Genomic DNA, 23163 nt, shown 5'->3' on the forward strand with positions numbered 1-23163 from the left:
AAAAATTAGTACATATATTTATGTAGTGTTACGTAAAGTCATTTGAAAAGTCTAAACATTTGCATTTTCTTAAATGTTTTTCTCTCAATATAAATTTCATAAATACTATACATTGTATAAATCATTGTATTTATATAAATTATTGTCTCAAACAACTTTAAGAATATTATTTTGTTCTATCTTGAACCTTTAATGTAAGGGAAATTATCATTGCACCACCTTTATTTTACCTTATGTTCATCCAATCACTACAAAATTCTAACATGTACTTTGCACCACCTTCCTTTTCGCATTTGTATCAACTAGCAATTTTTACATTAACACTATTAAATAATTTTAATAAAATAATAATTTTACCCCTAAATAAATTAAAAGAATATTTTATCTTATAAAAACTTTTAAAATTAAAAATTATAATCATAAAATATCCCTAAATTTAATAAAAAATAAATCCCAAATAGAGGTGCTCAACTGATTTTTACTAAATTTAGATTTTATAAAATTTTAATAATTATTTTTATTAAAAATTATACTTTTAAAATTTTTTAATAAAAATAAATGAATTTATTTATTAAAAAGTTATAATTTTGTAAAATTTTATTAAAATAACTTAATTAATTTCTTAAAAGAATAAATCCTAAAATTTTAATAATTTAGGGGATTTTTATTAAATCCCAAAATTTTACAATTATTTTTATAATTATAATTTTATATTAAAATAATTTTTATTAAAAATAAAAATTCTAATTTTGGGATTTATTTTTATTAAATTTAGGGATATTTTTATCATTATATATTTTTTATTTTTTAAAGTTTTTATAAAATAAAATGGTCTTTTTATTAATTTGGGGGTAAAATTATCATTTTATTAAAATTATTTAATAATGTTAATACAAAAGTGGCTAGTTGATACAAATATGAAAAAAAAAAGTGGTGCAAAGTACATATTAGAATTTTGAAGTGGTTGGATGAATATAAAGTAAAATAAAGGTGGTGCAATGATAATTTCCCTTAATGTAATATTATATAAATTTTAGGAATATACAAATAATTATTGCTATATGGAAGTGCATCATGATTATTTTTCAATGTATTTGAAAAAAAAAAAAATCGTGATCATGTACGTGAAGACTCTTTTCCTTAGCCTGATGTATTGAGAACATTATTTGTTGATACAATCAACTCCCATAACAAGTCGAACATTTATCCATCCATCCTTGCTGCTTCAGATTACGGAGAACATTGGATTTGTGAACTATCTACAGATTCATCTGGAATTATCCAAATTGACCAGCTCCACTCCTTTATAGCTATTGATGGCTATGACCAGCTCATCTCAGCCATCAAGGTCAGCTTGCCAACTGTTGGGTTCCCTCGGCATTCAGATTCAGCATAACCTTAAGGCTACTGTCCCAAACTGGCAACTGCCTACATTTATGCAAACCCAACTTGGCCACGAAATTTGCTATTTGATTGCCTTTTCGGTACGTACGAGAACAATGGAATAAAATTTTGGATAATGTAGCTCGACGATTTAACCATTCATTCCTGAAGCACCATGGAGGCTTAAAAGAAGAGTCGAACAAACAAGAAATCCAAATGTGGAGTCACTTTCTGTTGAGGAGGCTCACATGTGCAGCAAAGCAAGCAACAATGCAGAGGATCACAGCGGCTTCTATAATCAGTTACAAATTAATGACGTGTGCTGCCAGCTGGCTCCTGGTGGTTATGTAGGTGCTTGTACACGCGACGATTAGTTAAGCAAATTGTAATTAGTTAGTTTTAGCTAAGCTGCCGTATTCGTATATAAAGACTGTTACATGTGCAGATTTATTCTAGAAGTATGTTGAATAAAAAAGTACTTTCAGATCCAGCTTATTTTCTTTGATTTTCTTAGCTGCCAAACAATATTTTCGGCTCTTTAACTCTTTCCAACCAAATGCAATTCCAACTAGGACTGAAAGCTGGAGAGATAGCATGAATAATGGCCATGATTTCAGCAAAAAAAAGAACTGTTATGACCCAAACTCCCGGCGAAAGCCGCAGTGCTTGGCAGGTCCGCTTTTGGGTTGAAAGCAGCCGTCCAGGCCGTGTTGGAAGCCGGTACATTTCCTAATTTATCCCTGCTCCTTTGTCATACAGATGGAAAAAAAGTAAAATTTTGAAATTGCTTATGTTTCTTTTTTGGTTTTATTATTGCATAACTTTTAAATGTTTGCCTAATTACTGTTTCAAATTAGCCGGCATGTTTAAAATTTTTGCTTTAATGATTTGGAGAGCTTAATCTTCAATTTGTATGATCACAAGTACAGGATCCTGTGATATTTATTAATGTAAAATTTTCTGCTTAATGTCCATCAGAATATGTCTTGTTGGATTTTGGACTTATGAACAAGGGGCAGCTGCAACCGGCTCTTCTCCATTCAGAACTCTTTTTAAGTTAAATTTTTTCTTGTTCTGTCTGTTCTACATAGAGAAAATTTTACTGTGCATATTAGCTGAGGTCAAGAATCTGAATAGTCAAGTAACCATTACTTGCAGTTTATTCTTTTGGAAATTGGAACTGTATCCAGAATGAAGGTGCTCCTGCTAAAGACTATTATGTTTTTCATCGTTCCGTTTCCGTGAAGATGGAAAATGGACTTCAGTAAGATATTTTATGGAAGATATTTTATTGCTGTCCGTGCAAAGAGGTGAACTTCAGAAAGTACAAAGAGGGAGATTGGGCTGTTGTAAAAGAAAACATTTATTAAGAGTCTCTCCATCTTTTTAGTGTTGCGAGAAGGAGAAATTTCAGTCAGGAAATGTGATCACTTGCAAAGAAAGGATTCCGACAGTATTTGACACAGCTTCAGCAGCACCCTTTGAGAACAAAGGTCGTTTCTTTCTCATTTGTTTTGTTATTTATCTATTCACTCATTTTTTTGGGGAAATAAAGGTTTCTATTTGGTGGTTGAGAAAGTTGAGAAAAGCTTGAATATTTATTACCTGATGCAGGCAATAAATGCTGAAGTTCTATCTGTAGAGATGTAATTAGTAATCTAAGTAAATTGAGCAAGAAGTTTGAAGGGTTATTTGGTTTGTTTTTAACGTGAAGTAAAGGGTAGAATTTATGTTTACAATGTGGCTTTAGAAATGTGAAGCATGATTAATGTAATCTCTAGAGTTGTCTATAATGCATATAAATAATTAAATATAGAACTCTAGTTGTATGAAAAGCAAGAACGAAAAAAAAAAGAATTAAGCAATAAAGTTTTAGTAATTTCCAGCAAAATATTCTGTTCTTAAATAAAAATTCTTCTACACTTCCGCCTGCACCCAACAAATTTGGTATCAGAACTTTTCCAAAACACCCTCAAAATGACATCAAATACCCTACCCACATTATTTTCATATGCTCCCAGTCAAGTTCCAATATTTGAAGGGGTACATTATGAATATTGGAGTAATCAAATGGAAACCTTTTTCCTCTCTCAAAATTTATGGGATGTTGTTGAAGATGGATATGCTGAACCACTAGAATCTGCGAGTTCTTCAGATTGGACTCGAGAACATCAACAGCAGTACAAAGAAAACATACAGAGAAATGCCACGGCACTTCGATATATTCAGCAAGGTGTTAGTAAATCAAATTTTTCCCAGAATTTTTAGTGTCAAAAGGGCCAAAAATGCTTGGGAAATCCTAAAACAAGAATTTCAAGGTTTCAAAAAGGCAGTCACCATCAAGTTGCAGACTTTGTGGAAAGAGTTCGATAATTTATCAATGAAAGACAGTGAAGGTGTTCTGGATTTTTGTAGCAGAGTTATTGAGATTGTGAACCAAATTAAAGGTTGCGGGGACACCATTGAAGACAAGAAGGTGAATGAAAAGGTGTTGAGATGTCTTCCTCCAAAGTTTAATCATGCAGCAGCAGCCATTGAAGAATCAAGGGATTTGTCCGAGATGACTTTTTCAGATTTGTAAGGATCATTTCGGTCTCATGAGCAAAGAATCAATCGATCCTCAAGCCAGCCTACAGAGCAAGCTTTTCAGTCAAAGATTAATAATTCACATCAGAATAAAAGCAGCAAGAAAGACCAGAAGAATGGAGGCTCGTCTCAAAGAAACGGACAACATGGCAAAGGGCAAAGAGAACAAAACGACAACCGCAACAAGTGGAAAAATGACAGAGGGAATTCACAACAAAATTCAGATTCTCAGTGCATTATTTGTAATCGGTCTAATCCTGAATCAAAAGATTGCCGTTATAAATGCACAAGGTGTCGCATTCCTAACCATTCTCAAAGGGATTGTTGATATCAAAATAAGAAAGGCAAAAATGAGGCAAATTTTACAAAGGAAGGTGATGGAGATTACTTCTTTTATTCAAGTAAAGGTGCTGAACGTGAATCATATAATTTGTGGTACTTGGATAGCGGCTGCAACAACCACATGACTGGCGAACGTGACATTTTCATCAGCCTTGACCAAAGTTTTAATTCGCAAGTGAACCTTGGGGGGTTTTTAATTAAATACCCTTTAATAGTTTCAAAATTATTTAAATACCCCCTCCCTTTTTTGTTTTCATGGATACCCTAACAAATGTGAGCAAAGTCGGAAATACCCTTAATGAATGCATCAAATTCACTCAATGAATTGTCTTCATATTTCTTTCCTCATTTCTTTCACCCAAATCTATTTTTGTTGCCGATTCTTTCAAAATCTCTTAGAATCTCTCAAAATCTCTCATAACTTCTTACACAAATACAATTATGTATTCATTTCTTTAACACCCACTCTTTCTTTAAAGGTGCATTGTTTATTAAACAACCCAATAAGGTATGTTAATGTTGTTGGGTTTTAAATTTTTTAATTTTTAGGAAAATTTAGAAATTTTCCTCACATTACAATGTTTTATTTTCACCATTTTTTCTTATACGTAGAAATATATGCAATGTAGGTTGTTTAATTATTTTTTTTCAGCAATATAACTTATTTATGGCGAAAATGTTTCGAGTCGTGCATTCTTTTGATACCGTGTACGTCATATAGTTAGTCATGTAGGTTGTGTAAGTCGTGTAGGTCATGTAAGAAATATAGTCGTGTAGGTCGTGTAGGTCATGTAGTTACTTGTATATGAAATTTAATATTATTGTTTTTATTGTATCATCGGATATGGTTTTGGTACGTGTGCCTATTCTCTTTAATGGTGAATAGATTGAGCAAAATGACGAGTATAAGTTCAAAGTTTCAAAGGCTAAAGGGATAATGATACCACGATCGACAACATATGCCGAATTGGTGGAGAAGATAGCTAAAGTTATTGATATAGATACTTCAGAATTCGAAATCACAATGAAGTTCAAACTCAAGACATCTGATCCTATGCCACCAGTTACAATTCAAACCAATGATGATGTGGAATTTTTTTAGATTCCAATTTAATTTCACTTCTTTTTTTTAATAATTTTCGTTGACATTTTCTGCATAGCAACAAATATAAATTCTTAGCACAAATTAAGTCTTTAAAGAACTAAATTAATCTAACGATTAATGGAAAAATTCGTGTAATTTTAAAGTCGCAATTAAACATATTACAGCCATTTAAAAAGTTTTTTTTTCAAAGTGTTTTCTTCCTCTGGCCAAGCATACAAGCATACATGAGGAATGCCTGCATATAATTAATCCATGAAATCAATTAAGAAAAAAAAATATCAACTATAGGAAATTAATGTAATGTTATACACATAAGAACACCATTCGCAGTGATAAAATATTTCCACTCATAACTAGACATATCATGACTTACCATGGCTTATAATTGGAAATTAAGAATCTCTCTAACTAATGACATTTCACAAGGTAAAGGTATATGCACCATTCCAATTTATTGTGAGCCTAATTAAACTAAATGTAATGTGTAGATTCTATTGACAAGAAACAAAATGTGGAATTGAAGGTCGTGTAATTGTGTAATACAAGAAGATCGTGTAATTGTATAATACATGAAGGTCGTATAAACATGTAATACATGAAGGTCGTGTAAACGTGTAATACATGAAGGTCGTGTAATCGTGCAATACATGAAGGTCGTGTAATCGTGTAATACATGAAGGTCGTGTAATCGTGCAATACATGAAGGTCGTGTAATACACACCTTGAATCTTACAAAACCTTACACGACCAAATCTTGTGTTACATAACAAAATTATAATTAGCACAATCCATTAATTTTTCACAATTTGCATGCAGCAAAACAACTAGAAATTTATTTTTGAACATGTTATGAGAGACCCACAACTAATTAATCTATTTTTTTAATATAAAATCCTAACTTTTGTTTTTTTCCCTTGAATATTAACAAGAAAACTAATTACATGGAATTACTTGTCTCAACTAGTTACATTCTGATAATTTTGCAGTAAATGATCAACTCTCTCCAACGATTATGTAGTGACGAACTATGCTTCACTTTCTCAATTGTGGCAGCTTCCCCTTCTCAGGCTTAGTTTGCTCGTGTTGAAGTTCGATTTACCATGTATGGAGAATGAATGTTTGTTTCGGCAGAGGTGATGCCGGTGAGGGAATTGCAGAGGTGATGCCGGTGAGGGAATTGCAGTGTTTGTTTGTTTGAGTTTGATAATGGAGAGAATTGCAGCAGATAAGTGTTTGTTTGCTTCAATAGAGAAGGGAGAGGGGCTGTCCGTTGAGTTGAAATGTTTTAAAATGAGGATAGCTTAGTAATTTCCTATCAGTTTTTAAAGGGTATCGATGAAAATTTTGGCAAAAATAGATTTTAGGGTATTGAGATAATTTTTGAAGTATGAAGGTGTACTGGGTGCAATTGGCACGAAGCTTAGAGATGGAAAGATGCAGAAAGCTGTGGGAAAAGGCACTATTGCTGTCCATACAAAGCGAGGTAACAAAAAGCTCATTTATGATGTTCTTTATGTTCCAAATTTAACTCAAAACCTCTTGAGTGTGAGGCAGCTAATTCAAAAGGGTTTTTCAATTTATTTTGATGATGAAAAATGCAAAATTATTGATAAAACTAATAATCACACACTGGCCGTTGTTGAAATGTCAAAGAACAAGGTTTTTCCTCTTGTTATGCCACTTGATGAGAATGTTGCTCTCAAAACTGAAAATTCAGATTTGTCAAATTTATGGCATCTAAGATACGGCCATTTAAACTATAAAGGGCTGAATTTGCTCAAGCAAAAGAACATGGTGATTGGCTTACCTGATGTTGGAAGATGTGAAAAAGTTTGCGAGGGCTGTATTTATGGAAAAATGCATAGACTTCCATTTCCTAAAAATTCATGGAGAGCCAAAGTTCCGTTGGAGTTGGTGCATGCTGATATTTGTGGTCCTACAAGAGCCCTCTCTCTCAATAACAGGAGATATTTCATTCTTTTTGTTGATGATTATACAAGGATGATGTGGATTTATTTTTTGAATGAAAAATCAGAAGCTTTCTCAACTTTTCTTCGGTTTAAAGCTCTTGCAGAAAGGCAAAGTGGATGCAAAATGAAGACCTTGAGAACTGATCGTGGTGGTGAATTTATCTACACTCCATTCATGAATTATTGCAGGGATAATGGAATTCAAAAACAACTTACTATCAGCCGAAGTCCACAACAAAACAGAGTCGTAGAACGGAAGAACCATACCATCGTAGAGGTAGCAAGAAGCATGTTGAAAGGCCAAGGCATTCCTAACAACTTATGGGCAGAAGCATGTCATACAACTGTGTACATTCTCAACAGGTCTCCTACAAAAGCTGTCAGAGACAAAACTCCATTTGAAGCTTGGCACAACCGAAAGCCAAATGTTGATCACTTGAAGATTTTGGGGAGTATTGCTTATGCTCTTATTCTAGCTCATAAACAGGGAGAAGTTTGATGAAAAAGGTGAAAAATATTTGTTTATTGGCTATAGTGATGAGTCTAAAGGGTATCGGTTGTTGAATCCTACAACAAATAAGCTTGTTATCTCAAGAGATGTTGTATTTTGTTAAGGAAGCTCATAATGCAACAAGCAGTCAGCTCAAGGTTAGCACGTGGGAGAATTTGCTGAGCTGAAGTTAGTTAAGTAAGCAATGCCAGCTCAGCAGAGTTAGTTAAGGCTTGCTGAGATTTTATTCTGATTAGTTTTCCTTTCTGTTAACAACATGTATAAAAGGTGTGCTTTGTATTCATTTGGAAAATAATAAAAGAAGAAATAAAACCAGTATATGCTCTGAAGTTTTTTCAGTAAAACAGAGCAGATTTTCTTAGTAACCAAACAGTACAGATCAGTAGAGTTTACGTTTTATTTCATGGTATCAGAGCCAAATAGTAACCAGCAAACAATGATGAGAAATTCAGCAATCAATAATACCAATCAACACACTCAAATCAATTTCTCTTTCACGAATCCAATTAAACTAGATCGATCAAACTACCTGCTCTGGCGTTCACAGGTTCTGGCTTCGATTAGAGGTAATCGACTGGAAGACTTCATAACTGGAATCAAATCAGCACCTGAAGAAAATATTTTGTTAGCTGGAGTTGATGGATCTACACAACAAATTGAGAATCCTGAGTATCAGATCTGGAGATCACATGATCAAATTCTTCTTGGTTGGCTGCTGTCAACATTAAGTGAAGGTATCCTTAGTCTTGTTATTAATTGTGAAAGTTCATCTGGTGTATGGAAAACGTTAGAAAAGAAGTTTGGAGTTCAATCTGAAGCTCGAGTTCTTCAGCTTAGATATGAACTGAACACTCTTAAAAAGGAATCTCTTAGTATTGAAGATTATTGTGTTAAAATGAAAGCAATAGCTGATAAGCTTGCTAGTGCTGGTAGCTCGATAACAGAAAAGGATCTAATGCTAACCATACTCAATGGATTAGGATCAGGATACCGTGATATTGCTACCTTCATAACTGGTTCACGTATGGAATTTGATGATGCTTATGCGTTATTGCTTACTCATGAAACTAGGTTGGAACAAGATCAGGATGATAAGAGTATGTTCAATGCTAACTATGCATATACTAATGCCTATACTAGTGCATTTCATCCTAAGGTTTATTATGCACAACCTAGAGGAAATTTTAGGAGAGGAGGTTATTATGGTGGTAGAAATGTTATCTCTGGTAGAGGAAATATGAACCTTTCTCCAAGAATGTTTAATGGAGGTTTTAGAGGTGGTTTTGGTAGAGGATATCCTGTTGGTAATCCTTTAATGGTAATAATCCTTTAGCACCAAGGAGTTCACCATCTGTTATCAAGAATGGATCACATGGAGCTTTCAATCCAGTTGACTCAATATGTCAGATTTGTTTCAAATCTGGTCATACTACTGATATCTGTTGGCATAGATTTATTGAAGATTATGTGCCAATGCCAAGGGCTTTTGGAAAAGGAAAAGCACCCAGAGCAGCATATCTGTCCAATTTTGATGGTCCTGTTCCAAATCCAAACTTTGAAGATTATGAGAACTTCAACTATATGTCTTCCGCTTATAATCCTATGTCTGGCAGTAGCTATTATTCTGGTCTTGATGCTTGTACTCCTGGAGCAGCATTTATGGCTAACTTTGAAGGAGTTGCTGATGATGGATGGTACTTGGATAGTGGGGCAACTCACCACCTGACCAACAACATGGAGAACTTGCAGATCAGTGAGGAGTTTAAAGGTACTGATCAGCTCATAATTGGTAATGGTGAAGGTTTGTCTATCACTCATGTTGGTTTTGCTTTTCTGTCACAAAAAGCATCAAATTCCTTATCTGCACATTCCAGAATAGCACTTAAGGATATATTACTTGTTCCATCAATTACCAAAAATCTACTAAGCATTTCTAAACTGACATCTGATAACCCTATAACTGTTGAATTTTGTGGGAATGTTTGTTTTGTGAAGGACATGAAGGGACAAGTTCTGCTGCAGGGACTTGCTGAAAAAGGTCTATACAAGCTGCTGCTGAGTTCTAATCCCTATTCTTCATTTTCTTCATCCCATCTTCATACCAAGCTAAATAAACCTATCTCAATGTTGTCTAGCTTTCAAAGCTTTGATAGTTCTTCTAAAGCTTGTTATCATTCTGTTTCCAATAAATGCAAAACCAAATCTGATGTAATGACTTTGTTACATCGAAAATTTGGTCATCCAAGTTCAATGATTCTGATGCATTTAGTTAAGTCTTGCAAGCAATTTAAATTCTCTCATAAAGATATTGTGAATTGTACAAATTCTTTGTGTGAGGCATGTCAGTTAGGCAAAGTTCACAGGCAAAGTTTTCCAGCTTCTGAAACAAAAACAAAAGGAGTATTAGAACTGATTCATATTGATTTGTGGGGACCCTCACCCACTGTATCCAGAAATGGATACAAGTATTACATTAGTTTTGTGGATGATTACACTAGATACACCTGGATCTATCCACTTAAGCTTAAATCACAAGCATTTGAAGTTTTCAAACTGTTCAAGGCACAAGTTGAAAATCAGTTTAATACCAAGATTAAGGAATTGCAATCTGATCTGGGGGGAGAGTTTAGAGTATTCAGTGATTTTCTCAATCAAAATGGGATCAAGTTTAGACATTCATGCCCTTATACTCATCACCAGAATGGTCTTGTTGAGAGGAAACACAGACACAAAATTGAACTAGCATTGACACTCTTAGCTCAAGCTAGTCTCCCTTTTCAGTTTTGGTGGGAAGCTGTTCACACAGCAGCATATCATATTAATAGGTTACCAACACCTGTTCTTAAGCTTTTATCTCCTTATGAAAAGCTTTATAAACACAAACCAGATTATTCTTTTCTTAAGTGTTTTGGTTGCCTATGTTATCCATATATGAGAGATTTTAATAAACACAAATTTGATTTTCACACCACCAAATGCATCTTCATTGGCTATAATCCTTCTTACAAGGGTTACAAGTGTTTAACAAGTTCAGGAAAAATCCATATCCTAAGGCATGTTGTCTTTGATGAAAATACATTTCCTTACTCAACCAACAAAGTCTTTCATTCATCTGAGAATAGTTCAAATTCTGAATTATCAGTGTCAAACTTTTCCCAGCAACAAATTTATAATCTCTCCACATTATCCTTAACTGACAGCAGCTTGGAAGATCTTCAATCAGCAAGTTCAAGGAGCAGTGAACAGGTACCTTCTGTTTCTGCACACACAAATAATCTGCATCAACAAGAGCATTCTCAAACTACAATATCAGAACATTCCTCATCAACCATACCATTGTCACCAACACAACAACAAACTGAATCACAACCACAAAATGAACCACAGCTATCTACTTCCCAGCACATAAATCAAACTCAAACCAGAAACCTTTCTTCACAACCATCACATTCAATGGTAACCAGATCAAAATCTGGAATCTTCAAGCCAAAAGTTTACATAACCACCTTCACCAACAAAGAACCTAGTACTGTTCAAGAAGCTCTAAGTGATCAGAATTGGCACCAAGCCATGAGAGATGAATATGAAGCTTTGCTTAGGAATGAAACATGGTCACTGGTACCATTTTCAGAGGCATACAAGGTTGTTGACAGTAAATGGGTGTTCAGAATCAAACAAAACACAGATGGGAGTGTAGCTAAATACAAAGCTAGGTTAGTTGCAAAGGGTTTCCAGCAAACTGAGGGTATTGACTACTTTGAGACTTTTAGTCCTGTGGTAAAGGCCTGCACAGTAAGAATTATTTTTAGTTTGGCTGTGATGAATAAGTGGAAAATAAGGCAAGTGGATGTTAATAATGCCTTCTTAAATGGAGAGTTGACAGAAGATGTTTATATGCATCAGCCAGCAGGTTTCATTAATGATAAAAAATCCAGCTTTGTATGCAAGTTGAAGAAGGCTTTGTATGGCTTAAAACAAGCTCCTAGAGCTTGGTATGACAAGCTGAAAAATTGTCTGATCAGTAATTGGGGTTTTCAAAATTCCAGAGCTGATACTTCTCTCTTCTTCAAAGAGATTCAAGGCTCAATAATACTTGTGCTTATATATGTGGATGATATACTTATTACAGGACCTGACAGTGGAGAATTAGAGAAATTTATCAGTGAATTCAGTAAGACATTTGCTTTAAAGGATCTAGGAATACTATCATACTTTCTTGGGATAGAAGTCTCTTATGCTAATGGTTGTATGTACCTATCTCAGAGAAAGTATATTAATGATCTTTTGTCTAAGGCTGATATTTTGAACTGTAAAGGGTGTGATACTCCTATAGTGACTGGATTGAAACTTCAAAAAGAGGTTAAAGGTTACTTAGGTCAGTATGTTGAGGATGCAACCAGTTATAGAAGTTTAGTTGGAGGCTTGCAATATTTGGTGTTAACCTGACCAGAGATAGCCTTTGCTGTGCACAAACTCAGTCAATATGTGACAGCTCCAACTTTGCAGCACATAATGGCTTGTAAACGAGTTCTAAGGTACTTAAAGGAAACCATGGATTATGGTCTAAAGTTTTCAGCTGGTGGAAAAATGGAAATCACAGGTTTTACAGATGCAGATTGGGCATGCGATATTGATGACAGAAAATCTATAGGTGCCTACTGTATCTATTTTGGAAACAATCTGGTGTCATGGTCATCCAAGAAGCAGTCTGTAGTGACAAGGTCTAGTGCCGAAAGTGAATACAGAGCTTTGGCTTCTGCAAGTGCAGAGATAGCATGGATTCAATCTTTGTTCAGTGAGCTGAATATAAGATGCATCTCAGTACCTATCATCTGGTGTGACAACATGAGTGCAACAAAGTTAGCTAAAAATCCAGTCTACCATTCACGTACCAAACACATTGAACTGGATATGCATTTTGTCAGAGATAAGGTTTTAGCAGAGGAGCTGGAAATTCACTTCATTCCAAGTGAAGAACAAATAGCTGATGTCTTAACAAAACCTCTCACATTCATTCATTTTAATTACTTTCGAAACAAACTCAATGTGCAGCCATGCCCTTTGAGTTTGAGGGGGGCTGTTAAGGAAGCTCATAATGCAACAAGCAGTCAGCTCAAGGTTAGCACGTGGGAGAATTTGCTGAGCTGAAGTTAGTTAAGTAAGCAATGCCAGCTCAGCAGAGTTAGTTAAGGCTTGCTGAGATTTTATTATGATTAGTTTTCCTTTCTGTTAACAACATGTATAAAAGGTGTGCTTTGTATTCATTTGGAAAATAATAAAAGAAGAAATAAAACCAGTATATGCTCTGAAGTTTTCTCAGTAAAACATAGCAGATTTTCTTAGTAACCAAACAGTACAGATCAGTAGAGTTTACGTTTTATTGATGAGGCACAGCTTGGTAGTGGGAAAAAGATCAATCTCAAGCATCTAGCTTTTTTTACGCTCCTGTATCTCCACCAAATTCTTTATAGCAAAATAATTTGGAACAAAATTCTCCAAATTTAGCAGTAGAAAGTTCTTCGGATAATGAAAGCCCTCCAAGGAAGATAAAGTTAATGAGAGAAATTTATGAGTCATGTGAACTTGCTTTATTTTCTTATGAGCCTCAAGAAATGAAGATTGGATCAATGCAATGAACGAGGAAATGGCCACCATTGTGAAAAATAAAACTTGGGAGATGGTTAATTTGCCAAATGGAAAAGAAACAAATGGGCTGAAATGGATCTTCAAAATCAAGTACAATGAAGATGGTTCAGTTCAAAAATACAAGGCGCGGCTCGTTGCAAAAGAATACTCTCAGCTGCCTGGAGTTGATTTTACAGAAACGTTTGCTCCCGTAGCTCGAATGGAGACTATTTGAACTGTTCTTGCCTTGGCAGCCCAAATGGAATTGAATGTGTTTCAACTAGATGTAAAATCGACATTTCTGAATGGTGAAATTGTAGAAGAGGTCTATGTTGAGCAGCCTAAAGGATATGAGGTGAAAGGTGAAGAAAACAAAGTTTATCGACTCTGAAAAGCCTTTTATGGCTTGAAGCAAGCCCCTCGATCGTGGAATAGCAGAATTGATAGATATTTAGTTAAAAATGGATTTGACAGAAGCTCAAGTGAACCATCTCTTTATGTCATAAAGGAAGGTACTGATTTCCTTATTGTTTTCCTTTATGTTGACGATCTAATTTATTGCGGCACTAATCTGAAAATGGTGGAAGAGTTTAAAAAAAGCATGCTAGATGAATTTGAGATTACTGACTTGGGCTTAATGAAGTATTTTCTTGGCATTCAAGTGAAGCAAGCCAGAGGAAAAATCTTCTCTTGTCAAGAAAAATACGTAGAAGATTTGTTGAAGAAATTCCACATGTTCAAATGCAAACCAGCACCTACTCCTATGGGTTTGAATGAAAAATTGAATCATGTATGAAAAAGAAGACAATTGCAAGCTTGTTGGTTTTACGGACATTGACTGGGCTGGTTCCCTTGATCACAGAAAAAGCACACCAGGTTATTTATTTTGTCTTGGTACAAATGTGATTTCATGGAGCTCAAGGAAGCAAAAGTCAGTAGCTTTATCCTCAGCCGAGGCAGAGTACATTGCAGCAACTGAATCAGCTTGTGAAACTGTTTGGCTTGGAAGAATTCTCAAGGATTTACAGTTCGATCAAGAAGCTGCAACAACAGTTTATTGAGACAACATGTCAGCCGTTGCTCTAACAAAGAACCCTGTCTTTCATGCTAAATCTAAGCACATTGAGCTGCGTTATCACTACATCCGTGACTTAGTAAGCAAAGGAGAAATTAACATGGAGTTTATCAGCACTAATGAGCAGCCAGCAGATTTTCTGACCAAATCAATCATCATTGAGAAGTTTGAAAAATTCAAGAAGCAATTGAAGATTACTAATTAAGAGGGGGTGTTGTGATGTAATTAGTAATTTAGTAAATTGAGCAAGAAGTTTGAAGGGTTATTTGGTTTGTTTTCAACGTGAAGTAAAGGGTAGAATTTATGTTTGCAATGTGGCTTTGGAAATGTAAAGTATGATTAATGTAATCTCTAGAGTTGTCTATAATGCATATAAATACTCTAGTTGTATGAAAAGCAAGAACCAAAAAAAAAAAAAAATGAATTAAGCAATAAAGTTTTAGTAATTTCCAGCAAAATACTCTGTTCTTAAATAAAAATTCTTCTACACTTCCGCCTGCACCCAACACTGTCAGCAATGCGTGACGTAGTTGCTCAGAAACTTCAGCTAAGGAGGCTTCTTCTTCAAGTGGTCAGTTTCTTTTTCTCATTTAATCTCTTTTACATATTTGATTTTCTGCTTTAATTGAAGATAGCTATAACAATTGTATTGACAATAATTGTCTTCAGATTTTTGTGTTTCACTATAACATTAGCTTTCGGCATCTTTCATTTGGTGATGAATGCTTGCAATTCATTTTTTTTTTAGTACCTTGAGTCCTTTTTTTTTTTTTGTGTTTGCTTTCTTTTTGGGTTGTTAATGTTCCCTATGATCGGAATTGGGGAATTATGTTAGTTTGGTTAATGTTTTATATTAAGATTTTAGCCCATCACTGTCGAAATTTATGTCCTTTAAAGCTTGAAATTTCTCTCCATTCGTGTCAAACTTGTTCATTTATCCGCTTTGTATCAAATGCATGAGTTTTCCTTATATTGTGTATTCGGTGCTAGAAATTTTTGCTGATATTTTTAATTCCTACTATGGGCTTGGCTTGGTCAGAGGTTTGCTTTGTACAAATTATCTTGAAAATGGTGACCTACATTGTGGGATGAGTAATCAGGCAAGACTACCTTCAACTCCGTGCTCTCTTCAAAATCCACGTAACTTAGCAGACTTTATGCATTCCACACACCCGGTTTGTTCTGTGCTTAAATTGCAAATTCATCTAAAGAGGAGGTTCCTTTGTACAGTCTGGTGGATACAGCCACCAGTCACATGCTTTCAAAAGGCTGTGATGAAGGACATAGTTTGTTAGATAGTAATCATACTCCATATAATTTACATTCATTGAAAGGAAGGGTGGATGGTGATTTCTTTCCCGCTCTTAACAACCCACCGACCCATCTTCATCAGCATATTTTGAGTGTGCAAATGCCTGATTTTATTAATGACTGCCAAACATCTGACTCTGGAAATGTGTCTTCAAAATCTAGCGACGCTAAATTTGAAGATGGAAGCATGTGACCACCTTCAGGGGATCACTTAATATTTTGGGTGAGATTTTAAGAATAAGCTCCTTAATGCCAACTGGAATAATTTGCTTGCAGACGGACAATATACGAGTTAGGGTAGTTCAATGTCTATGAATGATTCTGATGTGAGTTCTGGTTTCCATTCAGTTAAGGAAAAGTAGACAGCAGTTCATTCTCTGGGATGGGTACTGAGCATCTTTTAGAAGCTGTGGTCTCTAGAGCTAACTCTGTCTCAAAGCAGATCTCAGATGATAATGTCTCTTGCAGGACAACAGTGACACAAATCAGTATCTCCTCTATTCCAACTATTTTTCCCTCCTCTGGCCAGGTTACTATGTCTAATTTTAGTGCAAGTGGTGCTACCTTACACGGTCCTTGGAAAAGGCAGGGACTGTGGGATCCAATTCTTTTCATTCAGGCTGCAGCAAAAATGATGGAGGATATTGTTGTTAAAATACTTCTATATATGGGTGCCGTGTCAGTTCCTGGTAGAATAGGGTGAAAGTGTGAAGCCTGAGGGTAGTGTCTCGACTGCATATTCTAAGAAAAACGATGAAACAACTAAATCAATCGCAAAAGACTTAAACCTGGGGAGAACCCTAGACCAAGGCCCAAAGATCACCAGATGATTCAAGGTAGTGCAAAAGAGGCGCAAGAAATTGTGCCAGAAGGAACAAAATTAATTTCACTTATTTTCACTAATGATTTTGACTTTTTCTGTTTTCTGTTGATAGTAATTTATATTTAATATTCATGCTATTCTTTATTCCCTTGGTATGGTTCAACAATGTAGCGTACATGGACTTCTAGAACGTAGCATCAAGCGCATGCTGTTCTTGCAGAGTGTGACAAAGCACGCTGTCTAAGGTATAATAGACATCTAATTTTTGTACTTTTCATCATATTTGGCGCACGAGTTTAAATTTATCACATAAGTTTTCTGAGAAAACTTCATCATGCCTGAACTTGCAGATAATCAGCAAGGAAGGCAGTTTGCTTTTAAAAGATAACTTTGGGGAGGAGCGACATGGGCATTTTAAGTCGGTTCACAATCTATGGTCTGTTCTATTATAGTTGAGGATCTGAATCCACCTCGGCAGCTGCTCGTGGAAGTAGTAACTGGCATTTTCTTTCAAGTAGAAAATTTTTAGTTTGAATAAATGTTCATATTGTGGGCTTGTTGACATAGGAACAAGATCCGGGCACGCTTTGCTTTGCTGTAGAGGTACCATTTAAAAGCAATGTTGCTGTACCAAATGAACTATGATTTCCTAATAAATTTGTTTTAACCGTGAGATGGCCCTGGTTGAGTGTTCAAATTACTCTGTGATCTCGTTTTTCACTTGGCAAGAAAATGCATTCATACACTGGTTAGTACAGCAGCTTAAATATGTGATGTTTGTCAATTTCTTTAGGAATTTATCTCTTAGAAACTGAAAACTTGCCTGCTTTCCAAATGGGTGGTTCTTGTTCATATGCCAGGGTTCATCGTCTACAGATATATTACCAAAATGCAGCAAGCTGCATGGTAATTTTATTTTATTCTGATTTTTTATATAGAATTTGAACTTTTCTTCTAGCAGGCATAGACTAGGTAAATCCCCTTCAAATCTTATACATCAAAGCTGTTATCTAGGAGTATACTATCTGCAGTAGGAACAGGTGTGACTCGTGCACAACAAAGCAAGAGAACTTAAAAAGAATGGCTCCTGCAATTTCGTCAAACCCGCGGTCATTTGATTTGAATTTTTTGTCATGTTCCTTGTACATCAATGCTGCTGTCTGTCCTATGTTTGTAACCCTCTATTAACATATTTGATATGCTTCAAAAATTAATTTGAGCTGTTTGTTTAATCTCCATTCCATGTCAGCAATCTTTGTTCACGTCACTTGCTGTATGATTTGTAAACGGGCAAACGGGGAAGTAGTAGTGATGAAAATATTTATGTCACTTGTTTGACTTTTGGAGCAAACTATGAGGGGCAGCACATTGGTAAATGCCTTGGATAACAACTATGTGATGGATTATCAATCTTTTCCCCTAGCCACCTCCGTAGCAGCAACAAGTCGGCCCACTAGTTTACAATGAGCCACAAGCTATTATTATACTTTTCTTGGCTGGAAACGTTGAGAGCTCGCTCGCACGGCATTGCGTGCCATGATTTACATGGTTCCAGTCAGCAACTGAGTGGTTCGAACTAACTTGCTCATCTCCCCAAACCAAATTCTGAATAACTTACTTTTTTAGTGAAGGAAGACTTCATTTAGGTAGTTGTGTGAGCTCCTTGAGAACTTCGAAATTTATATTTCTTTCAGAGATGTATATCTGAATGTTATGTGATGCTTTCTTAAATTATTTAGCTGTGGAAGATGATTATCGAAGAGGTTACTTTTAACTGCTAAGTTTACAGGCTGAGAGGTGTTGCATAATAGAGTAGGTATCTGGGATATGAAATGAAGGTATTAAGGTGTTTTACTTTCTTAATTGGTATTTTCTTGGATTATGGATTTCAATTCTATTGCATGACAACTGCAATCTTGTGTTTCTTGATTTCTTCATTCATTTTTTTTTAAAGTTATACATCTCCAGTATTTTTTTTTTTTTGTTAAAAGTCCCAAATCATGGCATTCAATTGTTGAGTAAGGAGCATTATCAGACAACTTCGGACATGTGATAAAAAATTTGAAGATATGGTGACATATTTGCTAATGCCTAATGTCACCTGCTTGAAATTCTTATAAAACAGAAGCTTTGCGCCTTGTTATGGAGCATTTCATCATCCAGGTGATAATAGATTGATGGTTTTAACTGAACTGGGAAGAGAAATTGGGGGTGAAATTTTGAAAGCAGGCAACGGTTTTGGAGTGAGATATCGCAAAATTAAACCTCAAACTGTGTAATGTGAGGAAGATTTTATTCACAAAATCATGGTACATCTAATCAAGGGGACTTACAAGCCTTACCCCTGGTGATTTGATAAAACCCAGAAAACGATTGTGAAGTGGTAAAAGCAGAAAATGATTGAAAAGGACAAGACTAATTACATGGGAACATAAATAATTCACAAGTCAGACTAAATCTTTAACAATTGAGACACTTTCTGCATGGTTGGTCTGGAATCTGGATTCTCATCTAAACAAGAAATGGCGACTTCCATGATTGATATCAGTTTGTCTCGAATATTGCATGATGGGGCTGGAAGCCGAGGGTCCAATATTTCATCAAGTGTTCTGTCCAGGTTCGAAGATGAGGAGCAAATTGAGGAAATGAAATCTCTTGGATGCTTCCCCTTTATCGCTTCCAATGCTAACACTCCAAAGCTATACACGTCGCTCTTTTCAGTAACTTTCATTGTGTATGCAAGCTCTGGAAGGGAAAAATCTTTTAAAAAAAAAGAATTTTACCTTGAAATCTAGTTAACAGATATTAGTTAGTATATTGTACATGTTTGAATAATAATATACGTACCTGGTGCAACATATCCAATTGTGCCTGCAAGTTCTGTCCAATTGGATGAGTCTGGCTTGAGAGACTTGGAAATTCCGAAATCTGAAACATGAGCTTCATACTCTAAATCTAACAGCACATTCTTGCTCGATATATCTCGATAAACAATTGGAGGGAAGCAATCATTGTGCAAGTAAGACAATGCATCAGCTACACCTTTTATCACATTCATTCTTTGTGTCCACCCTAATTCCTCTGCTGATGTAGCATTGCTCAAGATCATGGCCAAGCTACCCATTTCAAGATATTCATAAACTATAAATGAGTGCCGAGCATGTGAACAAAAACCATAAAATTTCACAATATTACGATGTCGTATCTCTGTTAATGACTTAACTTCATTCAAGAACTCTTGTTGACATGTCATCTCACTTAAGAGTGGCGAATGAAATTTCTTAACTGCAACGATTTCTCCAGATGATAGCTCAGCTCTGTAAACACTTCCTTGTCCACCTGTTCCAATGCAATGCTCCTCATCAAAATCATTTGTTGCTCTAACAATTTCTTCGTACGCGATTTTTCCATCAAAGGTTAACACTGAAAGAAAACCCGGAGCATTTCCAGCGCTACTCTGTTGTGTCTGTGAACTACTCCTTCTTCGAAACATAAAGAACAATCCAATTAGAGAAATTAAAAGAGCAAAACTCCCTAAGAGAGGGAATACAATAACAACCCAAATCTTTCTCGAAGCTTGTTTGTCTGACTTGGATGCTTTACAAGATGGAAATCCTTTGATATCTCCGCACAAGCCTTTGTTCCCTTGTAATGCTTCCATCGGAGCATGTTTGAATGCCGCACTATTAGGAATTGGTCCGTGTAACTTGTTGTAGGATATGTCAATATATACAAGACCATGCATTTCCTTAAAACATCTTGGAATGAAACCAGAAAGGTTATTGTGGGCGAGATTAAGCTTTTCCAGGCTTTGCATACTGCAGACTTGAGATGGTATTTCTTCTCCGAGAAAGTTATGACTCAAATCTAAATCTGAAAGATGAATGAACTTTTCTAATTTGATTGGAATTTCTCCACTGAACTGATTGTTGCTCAAATTCAAGTAATACAATTTAACCAAGTTACCAAGACTTCCTGGGATGGAATTGCTTAATCTATTCGAAGATAAGTCAAGGTGCTCAAGTTGAATGAGTGACCCGAGTTCTGTAGGTAGCTGTCCAGAAAATTGATTCCTATTCAAAGTGAGCTTGATTAGAGACCTAAGCTTGCCAAGTTCGGATGGAATCTCGCCAACGATATGATTTGAAGAAAGATCAAGAACTTTTAATTGAGGAGAGTCTCCAATCTCAGGAGGTAGGATGCCAGTAATATTATTTGCAGAAACATCTAAAGTGCCTAAATTTGGGAATTTTCCCCAATCAAATGAGATTTCACCATAAAATTTTTTGTGGCTAAGATTTATGTAACTTAAATTTGAATGAATACCAAAAGATTCAGATATATTACCGGTGAGATGGTTTCTATCGAGGCGTACTCTTGCTAGTCTTGTCAAATTTCTCAAATCGGGAATTGGACCTTGTAATTGGTTATAGCTTAACACTAACAAAGTCAATTTAACAAGGTTTCCATATTCTTTAGGAATAGCACCAGAAAGTGCATTACTATAAATACTCAAGACAATCATGTTGGTCAAATTACCAAAAGAATAAGGGATTGAGCCACTGAGTTCATTCTCACTCAATCCTAGATCAGAAAGAGAGTTCAAGTTTCCTATTTCACTTGGGATTGAACCAGAAAGAAAATTTGTAAAAAGATACAAAGTAGCCAAGTTAGTCAAGTTACCCAAAGAATGAGGGATTGAGCCACTGAGTTTATTGTCTCCCAATTCTAGATCAAAAAGATACCTTAAATTTCCTATTTCACTTGGGATTGAACCAAAAAGTAAATTGTCAGAAAGATACAAGATAGTCAATTTAGTCAAGTTACCCAAAGAAGAAGGAATTGAGCCACTGAGTTTATTGAAACTCAAGCCTAGACCGTAAAGGGACTTCAAGTTTCCCATTTCGCTTGGAATTGAACCAGAAAGTGAATTGTGAGGAAGATTCAAGATATCTAAGTTGGTCAAGTTACCGAAAGAAAGAGGGATTGAGCCAGAAAGTGAATTGTCATGAAGATCCAAGGTAGCTAAGTTGGGCAAGTTACCCAAAGAAAGAGGCATTGAGCCGCTTAGTTTATTATAGCCCAATTCTAGACCGGAAAGAGACTTTAAGTTTCCTATTTCACTTGGAATTGAACCAGATAGCGAATTATTATAAAGATACATGATAGCCAAGTTGGTCAAGTTACCCAAAGAAGGAGGGATTGAGCCACTTAAGCCATTCTCGAACAGGTGAAGGGCCTTGAGATAACTTAGGTGGCCAATTTGTGGTGGTATTCTTCCAGAAAATTGATTAGTGGATAAATAAAGGATCTTGAGCATAGAAAGGTTACCAATTTGAGGTGGGATGGTTCCAGAAAACGAATTGGATGATAAATCAAGGTACTTGAGTTTTGAATTGTTAGCAATTTGAGAAGGGATGATTCCAAAAATTTGGTTGACTCTAAGATCAAGATACGCAAGATGAGGAAACGATGAGAATGAGAAATCATGAAGCGTACCTATTAAACCTGCGCTTGTGAGGTTAATACTATTGACTTTTCCAGCATGGTTGCAATGAATTCCAAACCAAGCACACGGGCTTATTTTGGTGGCATTATTAAGAGTCCATGAAGGCAGGAAAGATCCTTTATTATTATGATTTTGAAGGCTAGTTTTCCATTTGAGAAGAGCGTGGGCTTCTTCCGTAGAATTCGAAGAAACAATAAGTGGAAAATCTAAGGCAGGAAATAGGATGAGCAAAATGAGTGAGAAAATTCCGAATTCATTTTTCAAGTTTGCTAACACCATTGCGTGATGGGAGATCAACTAAGACTCGATAATTATAGAAACAAAAGAGAACAATTAAAGATGAGAACAACAAGAATTAAAGATTAGCTAGACAAGGCAGATAGAAATAAACATCCAGGAATGATGGATGTACAAAGAAACACACCGAAAGCCAAATTTATAGTAACTATATACACAAGAGAGCAAATGAGTTAATAGAATCAATGATGTGGCCCAACAAGTCAACGCGTCAGCCCCTCTATAATAGACTAGTCGTTGTTAGGGAAAAATGATAGGTTTTCATTAATTTGTTAGTGGGCCACGACTACAATGGTTCAGGTGCATCGATAGATCAGGATGAATAAAAAATTATAAAAAAATTTCACACCGTTCGATGCTAATTCAAAGTAAATCAATGGTTGGATAATCAAAAAAGAAGAAGCGGGCAACGGGAGAGAAGGTAAGCGTGGGCCCTATCTAATAAGGGTTGTCAGATACTCAGATTATTTTACCAGTTACTATGTTTATCTCTGTTTCTGACGGCACCACTGTAGCAAATCGTGGTAGAATAGTAACACCGGTGATGTTAATTTATTATTGTTTATAAAATATAAATTTAATTAGCTTTTAATATTAATGAGTTTAGGAAATACAAATAATTAAAA

The 23163-nt window shown here is 35.4% G+C and overlaps 1 protein-coding gene and 1 long non-coding RNA gene across 5 annotated transcripts; one reads left to right on the forward strand and one right to left on the reverse strand.

The window, feature by feature from the left end:
• The first annotated feature begins 1831 nt into the window (after positions 1-1831).
• On the forward strand, positions 1832-18819 carry LOC127899050 (uncharacterized). 4 transcript variants are annotated; one of them, XR_008050842.1, is made up of 7 exons: positions 1832-2103; positions 2362-3045; positions 14835-15168; positions 15637-16131; positions 16257-16744; positions 16903-16976; positions 17082-18819. It is a non-coding gene; the product is annotated as an uncharacterized LOC127899050 (long non-coding RNA). The 4 variants fall into 4 exon arrangements; XR_008050840.1 differs by having other exon boundaries at positions 2362-2439; positions 2542-3045; positions 15637-16744; positions 17082-18816; XR_008050839.1 differs by having other exon boundaries at positions 15637-16744; positions 17082-18817.
• A 163-nt stretch (positions 18820-18982) lies between these two features.
• On the reverse strand, positions 18983-22651 carry LOC102608414 (probable leucine-rich repeat receptor-like protein kinase At1g35710). Its single transcript, XM_006494835.4, has 2 exons — positions 19579-22651; positions 18983-19476 (listed from the first exon to the last, which is right to left on the reverse strand). The coding sequence occupies exons 1-2, from the start codon at positions 22517-22519 to the stop codon at positions 19184-19186; spliced, it is 3234 nt and encodes a 1077-aa protein (XP_006494898.1). The 5' UTR covers positions 22520-22651; the 3' UTR covers positions 18983-19183.
• Between the last annotated feature and the right edge of the window lie 512 nt (positions 22652-23163).

The sequence above is a fragment of the Citrus sinensis genome, chromosome 8 (genome assembly GCF_022201045.2).
Source record: "Citrus sinensis cultivar Valencia sweet orange chromosome 8, DVS_A1.0, whole genome shotgun sequence".
Lineage (NCBI taxonomy): Eukaryota > Viridiplantae > Streptophyta > Magnoliopsida > Sapindales > Rutaceae > Citrus > Citrus sinensis.

What these genes read in the sequence shown, in the direction of transcription:
- LOC102608414 (XM_006494835.4), bottom strand. Translation starts at nt 22,519, where the DNA reads ATGGTGTTAGCAAACTTGAAAAATGAATTCGGAATTTTCTCACTCATT. An exon ending in AATTGGATATGTTGCACCAG is followed by an intron (nt 19,477 to 19,578) that starts GTACGTATATTA and finishes TTTCCCTTCCAG; the next exon opens with AGCTTGCATACACAATGAAA.